The sequence below is a fragment of the Protopterus annectens genome, chromosome 15.part0, assembly GCF_019279795.1.
Source record: "Protopterus annectens isolate FY-2018-M chromosome 15.part0, PAN1.0, whole genome shotgun sequence".
Lineage (NCBI taxonomy): Eukaryota > Metazoa > Chordata > Ceratodontiformes > Protopteridae > Protopterus > Protopterus annectens.
The window spans coordinates 175,202,953-175,227,107 of NC_056749.1; the positions used below are offsets into that span (position 1 = coordinate 175,202,953).

At 42.1% G+C, this 24,155-nt stretch overlaps 1 protein-coding gene across 2 annotated transcripts in view; it reads left to right on the forward strand.

The window, feature by feature from the left end:
- RBM41 (RNA binding motif protein 41) overlaps positions 1-24,155 on the forward strand; it is a 507,485-nt gene that overhangs the window by 477,004 nt on the left and 6,326 nt on the right. For both annotated transcript variants that reach the window (XM_044057651.1, XM_044057652.1), the window contains exon 6: positions 4,189-4,336. In XM_044057651.1, coding sequence (XP_043913586.1) covers positions 4,189-4,336 — 148 coding nt within the window. The remainder of the gene's footprint in view (positions 1-4,188; positions 4,337-24,155) is intronic.

Genomic DNA, 24,155 nt, shown 5'->3' on the forward strand with positions numbered 1-24,155 from the left:
GGGTCTGGTGAAATCACTGATGAGAGCAAGGCCACTTTTATCACCACAGTGAAAACCTGGACTTTGAATAGCAGCCAGGCTTGGCATGCACTCTTAATTTGAGGTGTTGCTACTCTACCTGAGGAAGTTTGTAGAGGCACTCCAAATATATGCTTTGCAGCAGGCAGGAGCCTCCAAAAGGAAGCATTAGTGCATGGAACATAGGGCCTCCACAACTATGACATTAATGTATCTGCCAGTCATTGTGGCAGATCCCTGTACCCTCACAATTTCAAAGTATTTGCTTTGCTAACCAGTTTGAGGTTGGCAACCATAACTGTGGGAGTAAGCTGTAACTCTGCACAGAATTTGCAGTTGAAGTGATATAGTAAATGATGAGGGACACCATCCCAACTCAAATGAACCCTCATTCCAAGAAAAAAATATAGCTTACTGGTAATTGAAGCTTCACAGTATAGATGCTTGTCTGCCATCATTTAGGATGTTGGAAGTCAATTCATTTAAAATGGACTGCTGTGTTCATTTTACTAAGAATTGCTTTTATCTATAATCTGACATTGTGGTGTCTTCTGCGGTTCACCTTTTTTCTCATAATGGTATATTCTTCATAATAAATGTGTGTATTATGTTGTAAAATCAGTGCACATTTAAAATAATCAACAAGAAGCGTGGAACTCTGTCAGCATTGCCAGCAATAAGCAGTGTCCAAAAAGGACCTTTCAAAAATGAGTAGCAATGCCTATTCCATTTTATTCTCTATATACGTCTTTCTATTCCTTTACCAGAAAGACATTTTTCAAGAGAACAATATCTAATAACATGTACATGGGTGAAAGGGGAAGTGTCAGCAAGTTACACAGGTTTATTTTGTGCAACACCAAATTCTGGGCATGTTCATCTACTCCAAGAGATAAGGAACACTTGACCGTACCATTAATTCAACTACTGAACAGTCCTTATTGCAGAAATTGGTAAGGGATTCAAATCAGGTTTCTTACTAGCTATCAAAAAAGTTTGACCAAGTTTAGCAAAATGAAGAAATCCAGAATGTTGTCAGCTGTATGAAGTTGAGGGGTATAGCCCTGAATATGACCCAGTCTAAGGTCAGTAGATTTTTTTTTTATTTTTTTTTTTTTATTTTTTATTTAGCAAAACTGAAACATTGAGCTAGTCATAATAAGGTGCCTGATGCCTGCACACCTATCTTATAAGGAGAGTTCAGGTAGTTCTGATTGCAGTGTTGATGCCATGTGAGAGCCAACTTTTAGTATATGCAGTATGGATTACAGTGTGTGCTTGGCTGTAGAAGGACATGTAAGCATCCACAAGCCAGCATTGTATACCCTGTCAACTGTGTATGAGAGAAAATTGAGATACAAGACTAAAAGTGATGATGGATGCCTGGATGAGTAGTCGCTCTACAATTCAGGATATGAGGACCTGGTGGTTAACATGCAGTGGAAAATAATCACTGTGACAATTAATATGAAATTAAGAATGTTAGCATTGCAACATTATTGCTCTTCTTGATGCAAAATGCTTATGTGGTGACTGTAAACATGCTTGATGGCTACCCGCACTTTGCCATGTAAAAGCATCCAAGACTGTTTATTTTGTTATATGTGGAATCTCCCATTACCAGTTCATCTCATTGCCATTTGGCCTTCCTATGGATGTAATTAGTAGTCATAAAATGCTTAGCTTCAGTATCTACTCACCTGAGTCTGATGGAAATGACTGACTGTTTAACCAGCTGTCTTTAAGGCTTGTTTTTTTTGCATTTTTAACAGACTGCAGTACTTTTAGAGCCTGTTTATCTACTCCTCAGTTACCAGAATTAATTTTCTCCCCTACCAGATCAGGAGACATTATAAGAGCCATTTTGAACATCATGTCTTTCATAATATCCTTGTCTTTAGAAAGAGTACAATGGATTATTCTAGATAAAACTCTTTAGCCGGCAGATCTACAAGACAGTGTCTCTGGTGCCCTCTCTTTTTGAGGAATAAAGATGCCTTGTTCAAGTTTCAAGTATTTTTTTTTTCAGTTTAAGTAGGTAGATGGGCGAGTAGAACACTCGTCCATCTCCTTCTTAAATGAACAAGAACACTCATCCGTCTACATACTTAAATGAAAAAAACTACTTGAAACTTCAGCAAGGCATCTTTATGCTTCCTACAGGAAAAGCATTAGAGAGAGAGAGAGAGAGAGAGAGAGCGAGAGAGTCCCTGCCTAGGTCTACTAGCTAAAGTGATTGTATCTTGACTAATTCTTTGTACTCTTGTTTCTTGTTATTCCTGCCACCCTCTGGATCACAGATGAGATACTAGACCTGTCTCTAACTTTCTGGATTATCTTTGTTATCTCTAAAAAGGGTGGATTATGTTTTCTCCAGATTTCAGAAAGAAGTGACTGCAGTGATCTTTCCCAAGTGCTGCTGCGTGTTAGATGATTGGCTTCTTCTTTATCCAAGATTTGCCAGACTGCAATTTCTGATTACAATCGTGTTGCTAAGCAGAAGTAAGTTTATTTGGAGTGTGGTATGGAATCCTTTTGGTTGTGTGCACTTCGTCAAGCATGTGCTGCTATCTTCTTTTACAGATCAGAGGCAGCTGTAGAGGGAATACAAACCTTTTAACAGAGTGCAGTTACCTCAACAAAGCTGATTATTATTTTAAGTAGGGGGTTGGAGGGAAGTGGGTGGTAAAACCTCTCCCGCATGCTCAGAAAAATGTTTTGTCTTGCAACACATTCACATGCCACACTACTGTTTTAGATGGAACTCATCAGCATATCTTATTAACGGAGGGATAGAAACGTTGTACAGCATGCACATCTACTGCACTGTAACACTGTTTTTGAAACTCAATATGGGTGTAGTTAAGGAGGTGGCTTAAATGTAGCCATAGTCAAACACATGGAAATCACAACCAGTGAACTTGCAAAAAGGCAATTGGAAATGAGCATATATACCTTGAATATTCCAAAGCTTTTGTCATTCTACATCACTACTTTATATTAAGATTATAGGAAGAAGTCTTTTATTCTTCGGTATAGTTTTTTTTTCTTCTTCTAATTGCATGTGTGGTCATAGAAAAGCATTAGTTTTAGAGTAGCTGCTGTGACCCCTGTCTACTCAGCAGTGGTATGCCACTAGGATCTACCCCAGGGCATCTGTTTTCTCATGTTGTATTATTCCTGTGAAAAAAACGTACAAGGGACTGGACAGGTGGAATTAGTGCAAAAAGAGAGACATTTTGACCTGAATTTATTTTCGAGTCTTTGTGGATACCTTTACGCAGTGGACTGTCTTGTTTACTAAATCAGACTAAGAGAAAACCAGTGTGTAGACTAGTGTATATGTGGTTGGTAAAGATTTGATACAAGAATGACTAAGGTGAAAAAAATGTAGAGCTAAAAATGAAAGGTTAATAATGGCAGCTCCAGTTAGAAGATTACATATGTGGTGGTTCACAAAACCAATAGCAAAGGTAGAAGATGCAGAAAAGCGTAGGTTTTGCAGAATAAAACTGTATACAGTTAAGCATCTTGTTACAGGTAGCTGGACACTCTTCACTGATAATTTGAATATAATGTGGAAAGATTAAACCAGAGAGTGTGCAGACATTTTGGTGTACAGATAGCTGAGGGCATTGAAAATATGAACCACAAAAAAAAAATATGTTCAAAATAACCTTCCTGAGGAAGTGCTAGACAGTAGAGAGGGCAGACTATATTTTGCCTAGTAGAAAGCAAGTCTTCGTTTTTTTTTTTTTCCCCCAAGTCAGTTATTTTGGAAGAGACACATGACAGCCAAGAGTCTTGAAAGCCTAGAGCTTTGTCTACCCCGGTATGAATTGCCCCTTGCTGGACACCACATGAGGAAAATCCATTTGTAGCTAAAGTCTTCGGGGTATGTTAACACAGCTGTATGTACAAGTAACAAAGTGTTTAATATTTACTAGGGATTCTACAACTGGACTGCAAGAGAGGCTAACATTTCAGAAAATTGTTGCACAAATCTGAAATTCTTTGCTACCTTCCCTGGTTTAATCAAGAAACTTAACATCTAATGCAGCTGTAGTCATCACTGGTTTTCTGTAGATTCCACATTGCATTTTAATTTCTAGTTACTGATACTTTCCTCTTTCACTATTTAATTTTTTTTCTTTTTGGACTGTTTTGCAGGTTTTATACTTGAAAAACTTGAACCCCAAAGCTACACTGAAAGACCTTTTCTCATTGTTTGTGAGGTTTCAACATGAAGAAGGGCCTCCGCTTTTATTTCGCTTGCTAACCGGTCGCATGAAGGGCCAAGCATTTATTACATTTCCTGGTGAGGACATTTGGTGTTTCCCTTATATGTTGCCAAGAATTGATATTTGTGTTGGAGGAGCAGTGTTGGGTCCTTTGTTTGGATTTATTCTTTCATTCTGAATTTAGCAACATTTTACAAAGAGCCAATGGTTGTGACTATATGCATACCTCTCAACTGTCCAGATTTTTCCCTCATATTTTCAGTCTGGTCCTTATAAAATTTGTGGTTTTCTGGTAAATCACTGAGGATTGAAGTTATTAATGACATTCGATTTGAGTTTCAGACTTCATATCCTTCAGAAAATGAATGGTAACACAAATCTTGTTAGTCTAGCAACTTTCCAAGTTTATTAGAGCAGTATTTAAAATTTGTCCCAGATTTGGGGATTTTGTCCTCCCATTACTTTAGGCTTTGTCCAGATTTCTTGCAATAAGAGGTTGAGAGAGATGAATAGATGCATTCCCATCAAGATGTACAGTGTGATATAAGGTGCAAATACAGAAGCATAATCTTCCTTCACGGTTACCAGCTTTTTTGCCACTCATATGGTATAGATATTGTTTCTTACTATTAAGTGTAAATGGGCGTGCCTTCGCTGAAGGTTAAACGTCAAGCTGGTGTTCGTGAAAATCTACTGCCAATCATTAGCGGACCGGAGTTCCGCTGTGGCAACCCCTAACCGGGAAAAGCCAAAAGACAATAGCAACTATTAATTGTAAAAGCTGCTGCATTTATCTGTACTTTTACTCCATGGTTCTTTTGTTATTTGAAAATTTGTCAGTTCCTGCACCAGGATTAGCCAGTTGGAGGAGATCCTTTGAAAGTGGACATAAGGATGCCTCTTGGGATGAGGGGAAGGATAAAGTTTCTTTAAGGGCTTTTAGAGGTTTAGTCATGACCTAGCCTTCAGAGAAATAAGTCTTTGGTTTTCATGATCTCCTGGTCCTTGCTGGGACAGAAAGTCATCTTGCAGGGGGTTAAGTTTATTTCAATCTGTGATCGTAGACCAGAGGCTTTGCAGATGATTTCCTATAAACCCCACTCTGAAGAGATACATCCCTGGAACAGAGGATTTTGAATCTGTACCTTTTGATCCTAGTCAGTGGAATGTCAAATGTGCTTCCATTTTCCATCCACCAGTCAACTTATGGGTCATATAACCTCATCATTCAGCCTTTTGAGTAACCTCATTGTTGATCAAGATTATTCAAGGCCAAGTCATCTCCTGGAACTTTTTTTCCATTCCCAACATTGTTGACATGTTCTTACTTCAGTGAGATGTAAAGCCGAGGCCATTTCCTTGTCTGCAGCCTGAATGCAAGGTAACTGGTGCTGCTTTGATTCTTGATGGGAGTTTTTCATGTGTGAAGTTTCACATTTAGGAACTTTGGTCTGTTGCCAGCACAAGGACTGATACAGGCCTTTCCCACTCGTGATCTTCCTCTGGTATGCATGCAGGAATGTGCAAGCCTCAATCTCACTAAGGTAGGTGCTGCTGAACATCTTGGTAATTCTGTAAGTACAGAGGTATTCTCACTTTGCTTCTTTTCGTCCCTAAAAAGACCAGTAGTTTGTGTAGGTTCCTGGCCTGTTGGAGGGGTTTGCTTTCTAGACATACTAGTGCTGATTCCTTTGTGGCATCTGCAGGCCACCAGTGGTCCAAGAGACGTCAAAAATATCCCCTATCAACTGTTAAAAAGAATAGGGCGGCCACGGTGGTGCAGTGGTTAGCATTGTCGCCTCACAGCAAGAGATTCTTCGGTTCGATCCTCGGCTGGGGTGCCTTCTGTGCGGAGTCTGCATGTCCTCAAAGTGGTCGCATGGGTTTCCTCCAGGTGCTCTGGTTTCCTCCCACATACAAAAGGCATGCAGTAGGTGGATTGGACACTCTAAATTGGCCCTAGGTGTGTTTGTGCATGTGTGTGCCTTCTGTGGAAGGTTGGGTGCGGGGCTGGCAACTCGACACTGTAAAACTCCACTGCCAATCATGAGCGGACGGGTGATCCGCTGTGGTAACCCTTGACTGGGAAAAGCCGAAAGAGAAAGAAGAACTGTTAAAAAGAATAGAGCTGCCACATTGGATCTGAAGCTCTCAACTTTGTCTCATCTGTCCAAATGTCAGCCCTTCTTAGTGGAATTAGAGTGGGAAATATAAGTGGTTTCAGAGACAGGGGCTGTACCTCATACAGTATCTTTCTCTGCCCAGGTGAGCTCACAGATATCTGTCTGTAATGTAGATTGTGGCTAGAACACAGAATATCATGGCTGAGGTCTTTTACATTGGATCTGGACTCAACTCATTTATTCTGGATTCTCCTCTCAATGTGCAGTTGAGCTAATGCATCTCTGACTGTGGCTAACAGACTAAACAAGATGCAGACCACCGCCTCTATGAAGAAACTGTTTCCTTCTTTTCATTTCTCAGTTCTTTTCCTAAAAGAGAAGACAGCCTGATTGTCTGCAGTCTCCTCTGTGCTTGTTAGAAACTTCTTAATTTTACTACAGTCATTGTTTCAGCTTAGATTTTGGTTTGGTTGGCTTGTGAAGGGGATGTTTCCTAGTTGGTTCCAGCTGTGAGAGGCAACTCTCTGGTGTCAACAAAACTTTCTCTTCTGGTTGTCTTTTTTTATTTTGGTTTTCCTCTGTGGGTGATTTGGTCACAGTAGAACTTGTGGCAGGCCCAGACTCTGCCACTCTCCCATTTTCAGAAGGAAGGAGTGACCCCTGTCCACATCAGAGCTAACTGGGGTATTGTCCAGTTCATATTTCTAGAATCCCTCTTCTCTTCCTTTTGCAAGGGGATTGTATAATCGTTACGTATAGTTTTTTTTCTTCTTCTAATTGCATGTGTGGTCATAGAAAAGCATTAGTTTTAGAGTAGCTGCTGTGACCCCGTCTACTCAGCAGTGGTATGCCACTAGGATCTACCCCCAAGGACATCTGTTTTCTCATGTTGTTATTATTCCTGTGAAAAAACGCATGCAAGGGACTGGACAGGTGGAATTAGTGCAAAAAGAGAGACATTTTTGACCTGAATTTATTTTCGGAAGTCTTTGTGGATACAACTTGACATGAGTGGACTGTCTTGGTTGGTACTAAATCAGACTAAGAGAAAACCAGTGTATGATCTAGTGTATATGTGGTTGGTAAAGATTTGATACAAGAATGCGAGCTAAGGTGAAAAAAATGTAGAGCTAAAAATGAAAGGTTAATAATGGCAGCTCTAGTGTTAGAAGAATTACATATGTGGTTAGTTCACAAACCAATAGCAAAAGAGTAGAAAGATGCAGAAAAGCGTAGGTTTTGCAGAATAAAACTGTATACAGTTAACGGCATCTTGTTACAGGTAGCTGGACACTCTTTCACTGATAATTTGGAATATAATGTGGAAAAGATTAAACCAGAAGGAAGTGTGCAGACATTTTGGTGTACAGAATAGCTGAGGGCATTGAAAATATGAACCTACAAAAAAAAAAAAATATGTTCAAAATAACCTTCCTGAGGAAGTAAGCTAGACAGTAGAGAGGCAGACTATATGTTTGCCTAGTAGAAAGCAGAGTCTTAGATTTTTTTTTTCCCAAGTCAGTTATTTTGGAAGAGACACACTGACAGCCAAGAGTCTTTGAAAGCCTAGAGCTTTTATCTACGTGCATGAATTGCCCTTGCTTTGCTGGACACCCTCGCATGAGGAAAATCCATTTGTGAAATACAAAGTCTTCGGGGTATGTTAACACAGCCAGAAGGTACAAGTAACACTAAGTGTTTAATATTTACTAGGGATTCTACTAACTGGACTGCAAGAGAGGACTAACATTTCAGAAAATTGTTGCACAAATCTGAGGATTCTTTGCTACCAACTTCCTGGTTTTAATCCAAGAAACTTAACATCCTAATGCAGCTGTAGTCATCACTGGTTTTCTGTAGATTCCACATTGCATTTTAATTTCTAGTTACTGATACTTTCCTCTTTCACTATTTAATTTTTTTCTTTTTGGACTGTTTTGCAGGTTTTATACTTGAAAAACTTAGAACCCCAAAGCTACTGCTGAAGAGACCTTTTTCTTTCATTGTTTGTGAGGTTTCAACGCCATGAAGAAGGGCCACTCCGACTTTATTTGGCTCGGCTTTGCTACAACCTGGGTGCGCGACGAAGGGCCAAGATTTATTACATTTCCTGGTGAGGACATTTGGTTGTTTCCCTTATATGTTGCCAAGAATTGATATTTGTGTTGGGAGGAGCAGTGTTGGGTCCTTTGTTTGGATTTATTCTTTCATTCTAGAATTTATGACATTTTACAAAAGAGCCAATGGTTGTGACTATATGCATACCTCTCAACTGTCCAGATTTTTCTCCCTCATATTTTTCAGTCTGGTCCTTATAAAATTTGTGGTTTCTGGTAAATCACTGAGGATTGAAGTTATTAATGACATTCGATTTGAGTTTCAGACTTCATATCCTTCAGAAAGATATCAGATGGTAACACAAATCTTGTTAGTCTAGCAACTTTCCAAGTTTATTAGAGCCAGTATTTAAAATTTGTCCCAGATTTGGGGATTTTTGTCCTCCATTACTTTGGAAACTTTGTCCGTGATTTCTTGCAATAAGAGGTTGAGAGATGAATAGATGCATTTCCCATCAAGATGTAACGCAGTGTGATATAAGGTGCAAATACAGAAGCATAATCTTCACATCCTTCACGGTTACCAGCTTTTTGCCACTCATATGGTATAGATATTGTTTCTGCTTACTATTAAGAAATTGTAGCAAATGAAATTGTACGCTTCAGCTGAAGGTTAAACGTCAAGCTGGTGTTACGGTGGAAAATCTACTGCCAATCATTAGCGGACATCGGAGTTCCGCTGTGGCAATCCTAACGGGAAAAGCCAAAGACAATAGCAACTATTAATTGTAAAAGCTGGCGATGCATTTGCATCTGTACTTTTACTCCATGGTTCTTTTGTTATTTATTTGAAATTTCAATCCAGTTCCTGCACCAGGATTAGCCAGTTGGAGGAGATCCTTTGAAAGTGGACATAAGGATGCCTCTCTGGGATGAGGGAAGGATAAAGGATTTCTTTAAGGGCTTTTAGAGGTTTAGTCATGACCTAGCCTTCAGAGAAATAAGTCTTTGGTTTTCGCTTGATCTCTCCTGGTCCTTGCTGGGACAGAAAGTCATCTCTTGCAGGGGTTAAGTTTATTTCAATCTGTGATCGATGAACCAGAGGCTTTGCAGAGGATTTCCTATAAACCCCACTCTGAAGAGATACATCCTGGAACAGAGGATTTGAATCTGTACCTTTTGATCCTAGTTAGTGGAATGTCAAATGTGCTTCCATTTTCCATCCACCAGTCAACTTATGGGTCATATAACCTCATCATTCAGCCTTTTGAGTAACCTCATTGTTGATCAAGATTATTCAAGGCCAAGTCATCTCCTGGAACTTTTCCATTCCCAACATTGTTGACATGTTGCCATACTTCAGTGAGATATAAAGCCGAGAGACCTATTTCCTTGTCTGCAGCCTGAATGCAAGGTAACTAGGGTGCTGCTTTGATTCTTGATGGGAGTTTTTCATGTGTGAAGTTTCACATTTAGGAACTTTAAGTCTGTTGCCAGCACAAGCGGACTGATACAGAGCCTTTCCACTCGCATCTTCCTCTGGTATGCATGCAGAATGTGCAAGCCTCAATCTCACTCAAGGTAGGTGCTGCTATGAACATCTTGTAGTAATTCTGTAAGTACAGAGGTATTCTCACTTTGCTTTCTTTTCGTCCCTAAAAAGACCAGTAGTTTGTGTAGGTTCCTGGCCTGTTGGGGAGGGAGTTTGCTTTCTAGACATACTAGTGCTGATTCCTTTGTAGCCAGCATCTGCAGGCCAAATTTCAGTGGTCCAAGAGACGTCAAAATATCCCCTATCAACTGTTAAAAGAATAGAGAAGGCTGGCCCGCGGTGTAATTTGCAGTGGTTAGCATTGTCGCCCTCACAGCAAGAGATTCTTCGGTTCGATCCTCGGCTGGGGTGCCTTCTGTGCAGAGTCTGCATGTCCTCAAAGTGAGTCGCATGGGTTTCCTCCGGGTGCTCTGGTTTCCTCCCACATACACAAGACATGCAGTAGGTGGATTGGACACTCTAAATTGGCCCCTAGGTGTGTTTGTGCATGTGTGTGCCTTCTGTAAGAAGGGTTGGAGTCTTGAGGGCTGGCAACTCGACACTGTAAAACTCCACTGCCAATCATGGCGGACGGGTGATCCGCTGTAAGTAACTCCTTGACTGGGAAAAGCCGAAGAGAAAGAAGAACTGTGTTAAAAAGAATAGAGCTGCCACATTGGATCTGAAGCTCTCAACTTTGTCTCATCTGTCCAAATGTCTCAAAAGCCAACCCTTCTTAGTGGAATTAGAGTGGGAAATATAAGTGGTTTCCAGAGACAGGGAGCTCAGCACCTCATACAGTATCTTTTCTCTGCCCAGGTGAGCTCACAGATATCTGTCTGTAATGTAGATTGTGGCTAGAACACAGAATATCATGGCTGAGGTCTTTACATTGGATCTGGACTCAACTCATTTATTCTGGATTCTCCTCTCAATGTGCAGTTGAGCTAATGCATCTCTGAACTGGCTGGCTAACAGACTAAACAAGATGCAGACCACCCGCCTCTATGAAGAAACTGTTTCCTTCTTTTCATTTCTTAGTTCTTTTCCTAAAAAGAGAAGACAGCCTGATTGTCTGCAGTCTCCTCTGTGCTTGTTAGAAACTTCTTAATTTTACTACAGTCATTGTTTCAGCTTAGATTTTGGTTTGGTTGGCTTGTGAAGGGGATGTTTCCTAAGATTGGTTCCAGCTGAAGCAAGGAGGACAACTCTTCCTGGTGTCAAAAAACTTTCTCTTCTTCAGTTGTCTTTTTATGGTTGCCTTCCTCTGTGGGTGATTTGGTCACAGTAGAAGACTTGTGGCGAGGCCCAGACTCTTGCCACTCTCCCATTTTCAGAAGGAAGGAGTGACCCCCTGTCCCACATCAGGAGCTAACTGGGGGTATTGTCAGTTCATATTTCTAGAATCCCTCTTCTCTTCCTTTTGCAAGGGGGATTGTATAATCGTTACTCCAATATTTTGCAGTCTAGTGGTAAGGGCACGGCATCTCTCTGTGTGTTGATTTTTTTTTTTTTCTGAATGGAGATTTATGTACTCCCTTTGACAGTTGCCTTTGCATTTGCAACTCAGGGAAGTTTTAGTTTTGGTATCACGTGAAAGCACTTTAATGGCACTCCAGGACCCATGTTTGAGATTACTACATTGCATCTTCTGGGCAAGACAGTGCAACCACATTCTTCATGCTGCTTTGGCACCATGTGGGTATTTCCATAGACTTTGGAATATTACAGTGACAGACATTTCACACATTCAAACATCTCCAGTGCATTTTAATTTCTTGTTTCAGGGCCGGGACTGGTGGGACAGTCCACTACATAATAAAAAGTTTGGTGGGCATTTCATTTCATTGCCCATCATGCTTGATGTTTTAAGTGATTGTGTATAAAGTGCTCACCCTAGAGTTTTCCTTTATGTTTTTGGTCAGTAGACTCCCACTCTTGGAATGGGAAACCCTAGTGCTTTTCATAGGGATCATAGGAAGTTACTAGGCTATTGGCCCTTACAAGACTAGCCAAGAATTTAGCTCATGTTCCCATAGGGTCAGCACCCTATGCCACCATGTCCAGCAGGGACATAGGTGGAATTCCAGGGTGTATTTTCTGATTTCTCCATCCAGTTATCCAGGTTGCACTTAAAAAGGTTTAATGAGGTACTCTGCTTTTGACGTGGGAGAGGAGTCTGATTCCTTGTCAAAAGGGGGAGTCTCTGGGACACAAATCCCTGTCCCACCAAGTACTGCTGATGGCACAGACCAGATTGGAGGTCTTGGCGTGTGGGTTACTTGAGTGGAGCTTCTGACTGCCCGGATATCTGCAAACAGTCTCATCAGGGCAGGGTCTGAGATTGCTTGGTATGGCAGACCAGAGGTCACTTCTGAAGAGATTCTGTAAGAGATCTGAAGTAGAGGGACAGGGCTTTAGCCTTCTCTGTGTAGGGTTAGTATTTGAGGCACTGGATTGTTTGGGTGAGAGATCTCTCTGTGGTCTCCTCCAGCTGCTGCATGAGCTTTGTAGAGGTACACTTGATGAAAGGGCATTGTATTCAATGATTGGTTTAGGGATCCCAGATACATTAGAATGCTGGTGCCTACTTGTCCCCTGGATGAGATACCTTTACTAATGAGGTGGGCCATGTAGAAAGCTTTCTTCTTGGTACAGCCGTGGAGGCAATATGGTTGGTCAAAAGCCAGTTTGCCTGTATCAACCTGAGGTTCCCAAGTCCCTCGTGCTTAGTGCCTTCTTATCAAAGTGATAATTTGTAGGGATGTCATTTTCCCCAAAAAATGGATGATGATGCATTTTTGGCATTCAGTTTTGGAGGCCATGTTTCTGGCTTTTCCAGTCATTTGTTTGGGTGGAGACCCTCTTGGAGGATGTCCACATCACTTAGAAATTGATGACAGAACCCAGCTTGCAGTCATCTGCAAAGTTGGTCCAGCCATATCCCACCAAATTTGCCCTGCACCTCTGAGAAGTGATGTCACTAAAGCAGAATTTAGCTCCCCAAGACTCGATCCCCTGGGGAACACCGCTTGTTACGGTTCTACTGCTTGAGGTGGCTTCCCTATTTTGACTAATTGGGTTCCGTCTAGTAGAGCCAGTTTTGCTACCCATCTGGTAACAAATGGATTATTATTGCCTAGTTGAGAGAGTTTTATCTATTATACCTGGGAGTGGAGAATAGTATGAGAAGGCCTTGGCCAGAGTCAAGGTGGGCGGTGTGCACGGTCCTCCCCTCATCTATAGCCTTAGTGACGGTCTCAAAAGGAAGTTCTAATTACATTTACCAGAGCATGACCTCCCCCTTGACAAAACCCGAGATTGGAAGCGGGGTAAAGTGTCTGGAGGGTTGCCAGTGTCCTTTGTTAATGAAGTTCGCTTGATAATCCCCCCATGGCCTTGCACAGATCCAGAGCTAGTTGGGATGATGGGTCTATAATTTCCTGATCGGTTGATGCAGCCCTCAACCTTTGTGCAAAGGGATGATGGTAGCTGTCCTCCACTTAGCTGGGACAAAGAAGCAGTACTTGTGGCTTTGGTTGAATAGGGTGCCCTAATGGTGCTACTAAGGTTTCCTCGCCTGAGTTCATGTAGGATGCAGCCTGGGATGTTACCGGGTCCCATGGAGGCTGTGTACTTTCTTTTACCTTTGAGAGGGCAGTGAAATGACTTGCTCCCCAGAGATAAGGGTGAGGGGGCAGGTACTGTGGATGTCCAGTTTTACTGGATGGGGGGCAGGAAGGAATAAGGTTTTCACTGCACCTGGGTCTGCCAGCAGAGTTGGCTGTATCTACAGGTTTTTGTGTATGTGGTGTCCTTGACCACAAGTTCTGAGCTTGAAGATCTAGGGGTGCTTCCATTGAGATTATGGATCTATGTTAGTAGATGTGGCCAGTTTGGACTCTGTTTAGCTTTGGAAGGATTTTCACTGGATGCTCTTTGTATGTTTGCCCCATTCCAGAAAGCTAAGGAGAGATTGCTTCCCAATTAGACACCTGCTCCTTCTTGGTCCTGGACAGCAATTTTTTCTTTTTATTATAGAGTTTTATTTATTGTAGATGTTACACCAGAGAGGTGTACTCCTCCTTGAGGAGGAGGATTTCATCCTGTCTTGGTATTTAAATGTTCATATAGTACTTTGGTGTAAGATTTTGGATTGTATAAAAGCGCAATTTCTGTGGAGGGAGGGGGACTGTGAAGCTGTTTATACCTTTATACAACTTCCCTCAGGAGGTTGTAATCAGCTTTGGAGAAAATGTTGTTGTTAGCTGGACTAGCTGGGCGGAGGGGTTCTGGGGAGATGGTGACTTTGAGAAGAGTGACTGCTTTGTGGTCCGGATCTTACCAGGGATGATGACACTGTAAAAGGGATGTTGCAGTGGTTACTCATGTTGGTTAATACCAAGTCCAAGATATTTTTCTACCTCTTGTGGGGTGTCAACCAACTGGTGCAAAGGCATTTGCATTAATGAAGTAAAAGGAATCTCTGGGCATTTTGTGTTTTGGCATGAGTATTTCTTCCAGTCTATGGTTGAATAATTAAAGGCTGCCCAGGATCAGGGTAAAGGGTTGAGATCTTGATAGATTTGAAGAGGTCCAGATAGGTGGAGTGGACATCTTGAATAAGAGTTGGAGGCCTTTAGCCTAGCATATGGTTTGGAATAGGAGTTTCTTTGTCAATTGTTAACTGCACCTGGAGTATTTCACCTGTGCATCATACTGTTTGACCAGCCTAGAGGTGTGTATGTTTATATATATATATATATATATATTTACAACTCCACCTCCTTTTGTTTTGCTGCCCATGACTTGGGTCCATTAGTGCTAAGGTATCTTATGTGCCAATCGACTGTGGAGTGGAATGTCCAATGTTTTGTTTAACGGAGGTAACTTGACCTTGTTTTTTTGCGCACTTTTGTCATCCAAGACTGAAGATCAGATCAGAGAGATGCAAGAAAGCTGAATTAAGAAAAGGGTTGTAGTACAATGAGCTATAAATAAAGTACTCCGGATAGCTGCAACTTATGAAAAATAAAAGATATATAATAAAGCATTAAGGTCAAATTCACTAATTCACAGTTACGTTCTGCTACACAAAAATGTACAGCCTCCTATTGATTTAGGGAATAGAAGAAAAAGAAATTGAAATTCATAGATCAGTATAACATGTATCTAGTTGTGCTAACAATACTTGTAATGGTTCTTTTGTTATTTGAAAATTTGTCAGTTCCTGCACCAGGATTAGCCAGTTGGAGGAGATCCTTTGAAAGTGGACATAAGGATGCCTCTTGGGATGAGGGGAAGGATAAAGTTTCTTTAAGGGCTTTTAGAGGTTTAGTCATGACCTAGCCTTCAGAGAAATAAGTCTTTGGTTTTCATGATCTCCTGGTCCTTGCTGGGACAGAAAGTCATCTTGCAGGGGGTTAAGTTTATTTCAATCTGTGATCGTAGACCAGAGGCTTTGCAGATGATTTCCTATAAACCCCACTCTGAAGAGATACATCCCTGGAACAGAGGATTTTGAATCTGTACCTTTTGATCCTAGTTAGTGGAATGTCAAATGTGCTTCCATTTTCCATCCACCAGTCAACTTATGGGTCATATAACCTCATCATTCAGCCTTTTGAGTAACCTCATTGTTGATCAAGATTATTCAAGGCCAAGTCATCTCCTGGAACTTTTTTTCCATTCCCAACATTGTTGACATGTTCTTACTTCAGTGAGATGTAAAGCCGAGGCCATTTCCTTGTCTGCAGCCTGAATGCAAGGTAACTGGTGCTGCTTTGATTCTTGATGGGAGTTTTTCATGTGTGAAGTTTCACATTTAGGAACTTTGGTCTGTTGCCAGCACAAGGACTGATACAGGCCTTTCCCACTCGCATCTTCCTCTGGTATGCATGCAGGAATGTGCAAGCCTCAATCTCACTAAGGTAGGTGCTGCTGAACATCTTGGTAATTCTGTAAGTACAGAGGTATTCTCACTTTGCTTCTTTTCGTCCCTAAAAAGACCAGTAGTTTGTGTAGGTTCCTGGCCTGTTGGAGGGGTTTGCTTTCTAGACATACTAGTGCTGATTCCTTTGTGGCATCTGCAGGCCACCAGTGGTCCAAGAGACGTCAAAAATATCCCCTATCAACTGTTAAAAAGAATAGGGCGGCCACGGTGGTGCAGTGGTTAGCATTGTCGCCTCACAGCAAGAGATTCTTCGGTTCGATCCTCGGCTGGGGTGCCTTCTGTGCGGAGTCTGCATGTCCTCAAAGTGGTCGCATGGGTTTCCTCCAGGTGCTCTGGTTTCCTCCCACATACAAAAGGCATGCAGTAGGTGGATTGGACACTCTAAATTGGCCCTAGGTGTGTTTGTGCATGTGTGTGCCTTCTGTGGAAGGTTGGGTGCGGGGCTGGCAACTCGACACTGTAAAACTCCACTGCCAATCATGAGCGGACGGGTGATCCGCTGTGGTAACCCTTGACTGGGAAAAGCCGAAAGAGAAAGAAGAACTGTTAAAAAGAATAGAGCTGCCACATTGGATCTGAAGCTCTCAACTTTGTCTCATCTGTCCAAATGTCAGCCCTTCTTAGTGGAATTAGAGTGGGAAATATAAGTGGTTTCCCAGAGACAGGGGCTGTACCTCATACAGTATCTTTCTCTGCCCAGGTGAGCTCACAGATATCTGTCTGTAATGTAGATTGTGGCTAGAACACAGAATATCATGGCTGAGGTCTTTTACATTGGATCTGGACTCAACTCATTTATTCTGGATTCTCCTCTCAATGTGCAGTTGAGCTAATGCATCTCTGACTGTGGCTAACAGACTAAACAAGATGCAGACCACCGCCTCTATGAAGAAACTGTTTCCCTTCTTTTCATTTCTTAGTTCTTTTCCTAAAAAGAGAAGACAGCCTGATTGTCTGCAGTCTCCTCTGTGCTTGTTAGAAACTTCTTAATTTTACTACAGTCATTGTTTCAGCTTAGATTTTGGTTTGGTTGGCTTGTGAAGGGGATGTTTCCTAGTTGGTTCCAGCTGTGAGAGGCAACTCTCTGGTGTCAACAAAACTTTCTCTTCTGGTTGTCTTTTTTTATTTTGGTTTTCCTCTGTGGGTGATTTGGTCACAGTAGAACTTGTGGCAGGCCCAGACTCTGCCACTCTCCCATTTTCAGAAGGAAGGAGTGACCCCCTGTCCACATCAGAGCTAACTGGGGGTATTGTCCAGTTCATATTTCTAGAATCCCTCTTCTCTTCCTTTTGCAAGGGGGATTGTATAATCGTTACTCCAATATTTTTGCAGTCTAGTGGTAAGGGTCGGCATCTCTCTGTGTGTTGATTTTTTTCTGAATGGAGATTTGTACTCCCTTTGACAGTTGCCTTTGCATTGCAACTTCCAGGGAAGTTTTAGTTTTGGTATACGTAGCACTGGCACTCCAGGACCCATGTTTGAATTACATTGCATCTTCTGGGCAAGACAGTGCAACCACATTCTTCATGCTGCTTTGGCACCATGGGTATTTCCATAGACTTTGGAGATATTACAGTGACAGACATTTCACACATTCAAACATCTCCAGTCATTTTGTTCTTGTTTCAGGGCCGGGACTGGTGGGACAGTCCACTACATAATGTTTGGTGGGCATTTCATTTCATGCCCATCATGCTTGATGTTTTCGCATTGTGTATGTGCTCACCTAGATTTCCTTTATGTTTTTGGTCAGTAGACTCCCCTCTTGGAATGGGAAACCCTGTGCTTTTCATAGGATCATAGGAAGTTACTAGGCTATTGGCCCTTACAAGACTAGCCAAGAATTTAGCTCATGTTCCCATAAGTCAGCACCCTATGCCACTGTCCAGCAGGGACATAGGTGGAATTCCAGGGGTGTATTTTCTGTTCTCCATCCAGTTATCCAGGTTGCACTTAAAAAGGTTTAATGAGGTACTCTGCTTTACGTGGAGAGGGAGTCTATTCCACAAAAGGGGGAGTCTCTGGGACACAAATCTGTCCCACCAAGTACTGCTGATGGCACAGACCAGATTGAGGTCTTGCGTGTGGGTTACTTGAGTGGAGCTTGACTTGCGGATATGCAACAGTCTCATCAGGGCAGGGTCTGAGATTGCTTGGTATGGCAGACAGAGGTCACTTCTGAGGATTCTGTAAGAGACTGAGTAGAGGGACAGGGCTTTTAGCCTATCTGTGTAGGGTAGTATTTGAGGCACTGGATTGTTTGGGTGAGGAATCTCTGTGGTCTCTCCAGCTGCTGCATGAGCTTTGTGAGGTACATGATGAAAGGGGCATTGTATTCAATGATTGGTTTAGGGACGAATACAGGAATGCTATGCCCACTTGTCCCTGGATGAGATACCTTTACTAATGAGGTGGGCCATGTAGAAAGCTTTCTGTACAGCGGAGGCAATATGGTGGTCAAAAGCCAGTTTGCTATCAACCTAGGTTCCCAAGTCCCTCGTGCTTAGTGCCTTCTTATCAAAGTGATAATTTGTAGGGATGTCATTTTCCCCAAAATGGATGATGATGCATTTTTTGGCATTCAGTTTGAGGCCATGTTTCTGGCACCAGTCATTTGTTTGGGTGAGACCCTCTTGGAGGATGTCCACATCACTAGGGGAATTGATGACAGAACCCAGCTTGCAGTCATCTGCAAAGTTGGTCAGCCATATCCCACTAAATTTGCCCTGCACCTCTGAGAAGTATGTCACGAAAAGCAGAGGCCCCAAGACCGATCCCTGGGGAACACCGCTTGTTACGGTTCTACTGCTTGAGGTGGCTTCCCCTATTTTGACTAATTGGGTTCCGTCAGTGAGCCAGTTTGCTACCCATCTGGTAACAAATGGATTATTGCCTAGTTGAGAGAGTTTATCTATTATACCTGAGTGGAGAATAGTATCGAAGGCCTTGGCCAGGTCAAGGTAGGCGGTGTGCACGGTCCTCCCCTCATCTATAGCCTTAGTGACGGTCTCAAAGAAGTCGACCACATTTAACAGGCATGACCTCCCCTTGACAAAACCGAATTGTGCGGGGTAAAGTGTCTGGAGGTTGCCAGTGTCCTTGTTAATGAAGTCCTTGATAATCCCCCCATGGCCTTGCAGATCAGGCTAGTTGGGATGATGGGTCTATAATTTCCTGGATCGGTATGACCCTCAACCTTTGTGCAAAGGGATGATGGTAGCTGTCCTCCACTTAGCTGGGACAAAGCCAGTACTCAGGCTTTGGTTGAATAGGGTGCCTAATGGTGCTACAGGTTCCTGCCTGAGTTCATGTAGGATGCAGCCTGGGATGTTACCGGGTCCCATGGAGGCTGTACTTTTTGCCTTTGAGAGGGCAGTGATGACTTGCTCCCTAGAGATAAGGGGAGGGGGGCAGGTACTGTGGATGTCCAGTTTTACTGATGGGGGGGCAGAGGAATAAGGTTTTCACTGCACCTGTCTGCCAGCAGGTTGGCTGTATCTACAGGTTTTGTGTATGTGGTGTCCTTGACCACAAGTTCTGAGCAGATCTAGGTGCTTCCATTGAGATTGCGGACGTATGTTAGTAGATGTGGCCAGTTTGGACTCTGTTTGCTTTGGAAGATTTCACTAGTGCTCTTGTATGCTTGTTCAAGCTAAGGAGAGATTGCTTCCAATTAGACACCTGCTCCTTCTTGGTCCTGGACAGCAATTTTTTCTTTTTATTATAGAGTTTGTTTATTGTAGATGTCCACCAGAGAGGTGTACTCCTCCTTGAGGAGGAGGATTTCATCCTGTCTGGTATTTAAATGTTCATATAGTACTTTGGTGTAAGTTTGGACATATGTGCCAATTTCTGTGGAGGGGGAGGGGACTGTGAAGCTGTTTATACCTTTATACCTTCCCTCAGGAGGTTGTAATCAGCTTTGGAGAAAATGTTGTGTTTGACTAGCTGGCGGGGGGGGGGGGGTTCTGGGGAGATGGTGACTTTGAAAGTGACTGCTTTGTGGTCGGATCTTACCAGGGATGATGACACTGTAGGGATGTTGCAGTGGTTACTCATGTTGGTTAATACCAAGTCCAAGATATTTTCACCTCTTGTGGGGGTGTCAACCAACTGGTGCAAGGCATTTGCATTAATGAAGTAAAGGAATCTCTGGGCATTTGTGTTTTGGCATGAGTATTTCTTCCAGTCTATGGTTGAATAGTTAAAGTTGCCCAGGATCAGGGTAAAGGGTTGAATCTTGATAGATTTGAAGAGGTCCAGATAGGTGGAGTGGACATCTTGAATAAGAGTTGGAGGCCTTTAGCTAGCTATGGTTTGAATAGGGTTCTTGTCAATTGTTAACTGCACCTGGAGTATTTCCTGTGCATCATACTGTTTGACCAGCCTAGAGGTGTGTATGTTTATATATATATATATATATATATATTTACAACTCCACCTCCTTTTGTTTTGCTGCCCATGACTTGGGTCCATTAGTGCTAAGGTATCTTATTGCCAATCGACTGTGGAGTGGAATGTGTCTGTTTTTGTTAACCAGGTAACTGACCTTGTTTTTACACTTTTGTCATCCAAGACTGAAGATCAGATCAGAGAGATGCAAGAAAGCTGAATTAAGGAAAAGTTGTAGTACAATGAGCTATAAATAAAGTACTCCGATAGCTGCAACTTATGAAAAAATAAAAGATATATAATAAAGCATTAAGGTCAAATTCACTAATTCACAGTTACGTTCTGCTACACAAAAATGTACAGCTCTATTGATTTAGGGAATAGAAGAAAAAAGAAATTAATTCATGATCAGTATAACATGTGTCAGTTGTGCTAATACTTGTAATGTTCTTTTATTTATTTATTTTTTTATTGTAAACACAATGGTTTTCTTTTTTGTGGGGAGGGAGATAAATAGGCATGCTATTGCATTTTGGCATAAAAATGCTTTTAATGCCCTTTTCAACAGAGCAAGAGTTATTGTTATTATGCTTAAGAATCATGGCATCTTGAGCTTATGGGTAATGATGTGTAGTTGTAGGCTGCTTTTGAGGTTGAAGAAACATTGCTCTTAGCACATACATTTGAATGTGTGTAAATATTTAACTGGAGGGCAGCTCTAGGTGTGATCAGAAGGTTAATTTGCTGTTTGGATTGATAGACATTGTGGTTTTCTGTTACCAGATCAGGAAATAAGCTGCACTGAATAAGGTCTGTAATTGTATTAGTAAATGTTTATTGGATGCATGATTCAGTGTAGGAGGTGCACATCCTGAAGCAAGAGAACCATTAGAAATATACATCAATTTCTTAGCAATCACATGGACTACGTTTTGTGTGTGCTGTAATTGCATTTGTGCAATTGGTGTAGTAATTAAGGTGCAGTTTTGGAATGTATAGCTGTGAAATATAAGACATTTGTTGGTCTTTGATCTCCATGCATGGTGACAAGGTACAGACAGTAGCAGCAATTCCTAATGATTTGTCAAGCATAGAGATGGATCTCAACTTCAAGAAACCTGGTGATGTGTGTGTTCCCTGATTAACTGACTTGCTGCAGTTTCCTTTGCATAATTGGCTCTACCTGCTAAGTTTTTGACTGTTCCAAAAAATTTCAACATTGTATGCTAACATGGCTTACTTACACAGTCAGATTTAGGTGTTTTTGTTGCTATTGTGCAAGTTGGAATCATTTTCCCCAACCTAATTTTTGTATGTAGTCTATGGATGCAATCTGTAACCTAATATTATTTGTTAACCAGTAATATGCATCATTTTTCAGTCTTCATAGTTTTAGTGGAGCTACCTTGTTTTGAATGGCAGTCGATATTTGGAAAACTTATGTGAAACTACAACAATGTGATGAATGACAAGTCTGCACCTTCTACTTGTATTTGTAAATTTTCTCTAGAATGAGAACTCGTGAGATTCAATGTTGACTGATGTACTCTTGTTTTTTAGGAAGGCACCCAGAATGTAATAAGACAGTGGTCACTAACTGCGTCTGATTTAACAGTCTTAAATGGAAATTTCAGGAATATTTGATAAAGGAGAGCAGTTTGCACTATCTTCATTTCTTTTTACTTCAGTTATATAGTTGTCTCATCCAGGTGACTTCAGAGCAGTTGGTACTTTTTTTTGGCAGATTGCTGGTTTATCTGCTTTACTGTTGTATGTTTGCTTTAGCGCCATCTTTGAACTTTGTTTGTTTCTTTCAAATTTGTTTTTGGGGTTTTCTGATGCAGATGAAATTCTTAGCAAATGCCAACAAATCTGCCAGTGGTTGACAAATCCCACTGAAGTGTTTTCACAGTCAGTGCCTAATCTGCCTGAAAAATGGTCACCCCATAGCCACTTTTAAGAATGCACTTATTTTCAGAAAAATACCATGAAGAGTATGGCAGAAAATCAAAATTTTTTTTCATCCCAAAATCTCTTTTTAATGGTTACACATTTCTCCAAGTTCTTTACTAAGAATGTCTTCCCCAGAAAGGCCTAGGAAACTTAGTACCATTGACAAATGGATGAACCAAGAAAGTTAATTTTGAAGGTTGCAGGCAAGGGTACCTGTGGACATGCAGACACCAGCATTCCTAATCCTCTAACTGTAGCACTTAATGCAGTTGTGCTACATATGTTGATTCCCCCTGGAGGTTAGTTGTGGGATAGAATTTGATGTTATGCAGTCCAATCTTGCCTACATTCTTACCCGTGAGTTTGGAGCCGAATGTCTGCTCTGACTCGGCCAAACTTTTTTAGCTCGAAGTCTTTCTATTGGTTGGGCTAAGATGGTATCCCATGCTGCACTGCCGTCTATCCCCAGATTTTGTTTGCCGCTCATGTAGCTCGGACATGGTCTCACTCTTGGCTGTGGCTAAGTACCCTTTTTTCTTCTTTCACAGAGAAGTTGTTTGCAGAAAAGCTATTTTAATAGCTATTGTGTGTGTTCTTGTCTGTATTGTGGAAAAGTTGTGTTTTTTGATTGTTTATTCTGTGGTATCCCACTAGCTGTTTCCAATGGGCTAGGCCCATTTCAGTTAGAGGACCTAGTCTGTCCCCTTGCTTTCCATGTGTGCTTAAAGTTTCCTGGGGCTAAAACCGTTTAAATTAGAGGAATTAGTCCTCCCCCACTTGTGTTTGTGTCTGAGGATCATTTAACTTAGAGATCTTGTGGTATTCTGTCTGTTGTAGGCTTTTCCCGCCTTGTGACTGTTTGACCGTTGGTCTGTTTTTCAGTGGTTAATTGTTGTTGGTTAACTATGTCAAAAGATAGTAAGGGGCATAAGCCCTCGGGCTTCAAGAAGTGCTCTAGGTGCAGTTATAAAATGTCCATTACCGATGGACACTCTGTGTGTATTGTGTGGGAGCGATTCATCTCCAAGAGTCATGCAGCTTCTGTCATGCCTTTATTCCGCGAGTTCTTCAGGAAAGAAAGAATAAATTGATTTTGAAGTGACTTCTGAAACCCTCCTTCGAGGAGGGTCTGGAGAGTGCTTCCAGCTCTAAGGCAAAATCCTCTAAATCATAAAAGAGATCTCCGGCTCCATCAGTCTCCTCGGAGCCACCGGAGAAAATAGCAAAGTCTGCTTCGACATCCTCAGTTCCATTGTCCTCAGGGCCGCAGGAAGTGTCAGTTGTTATGGAACCTGCTTCGGCTCCAATCATCTTGGAACCTGTTCGGAGCCGATCGCCTAGCATTAGGCCAGCATCCCCTCCTCACAGGTCCCCTTCAGAGAGGAGGTCTCGATCTCCTTCTCTATCCTCCAAATCTTCCAGGACCTTATCAGATGTGGACGTCGATAGAGTGGTGCAGAGACTCCTTCAGTCACCGGTTCTGGAAAAATTGTTCTCGGCTCCAACCCAGTTGGCTCCGGAGCCGGTCCCTCAACCTGCTTCGATACTTCCTCCTCCGACCACATCTCAGCTTTCGGAGCTGGAGTGCTCGGCTCCGTGTGATGTCAATAGGTCTGTTCCGACAGCCCCTGCTGGCTTATCAGTGCCGACGTCAGCTTTGACCCCGTCGGTGCCGTCCACGGGGTTCAGGACTCAGGATTCTTCGGTCGGACCCGAGGGAGAGGCTTCAGGACACCTCTCGGCTCCTAGTCTCCCTCTCGGTGCTTCGGCGTGGGGAAGGTTGACTCCTGTCATGGTTTTGGAGGCTGGTCATTCTTCGGTCTCGGGAGGGACCAGCCTTCGAGGCCATGCGGAGCACGCTGGCCAGGTCATCAGCAGTATCATGCG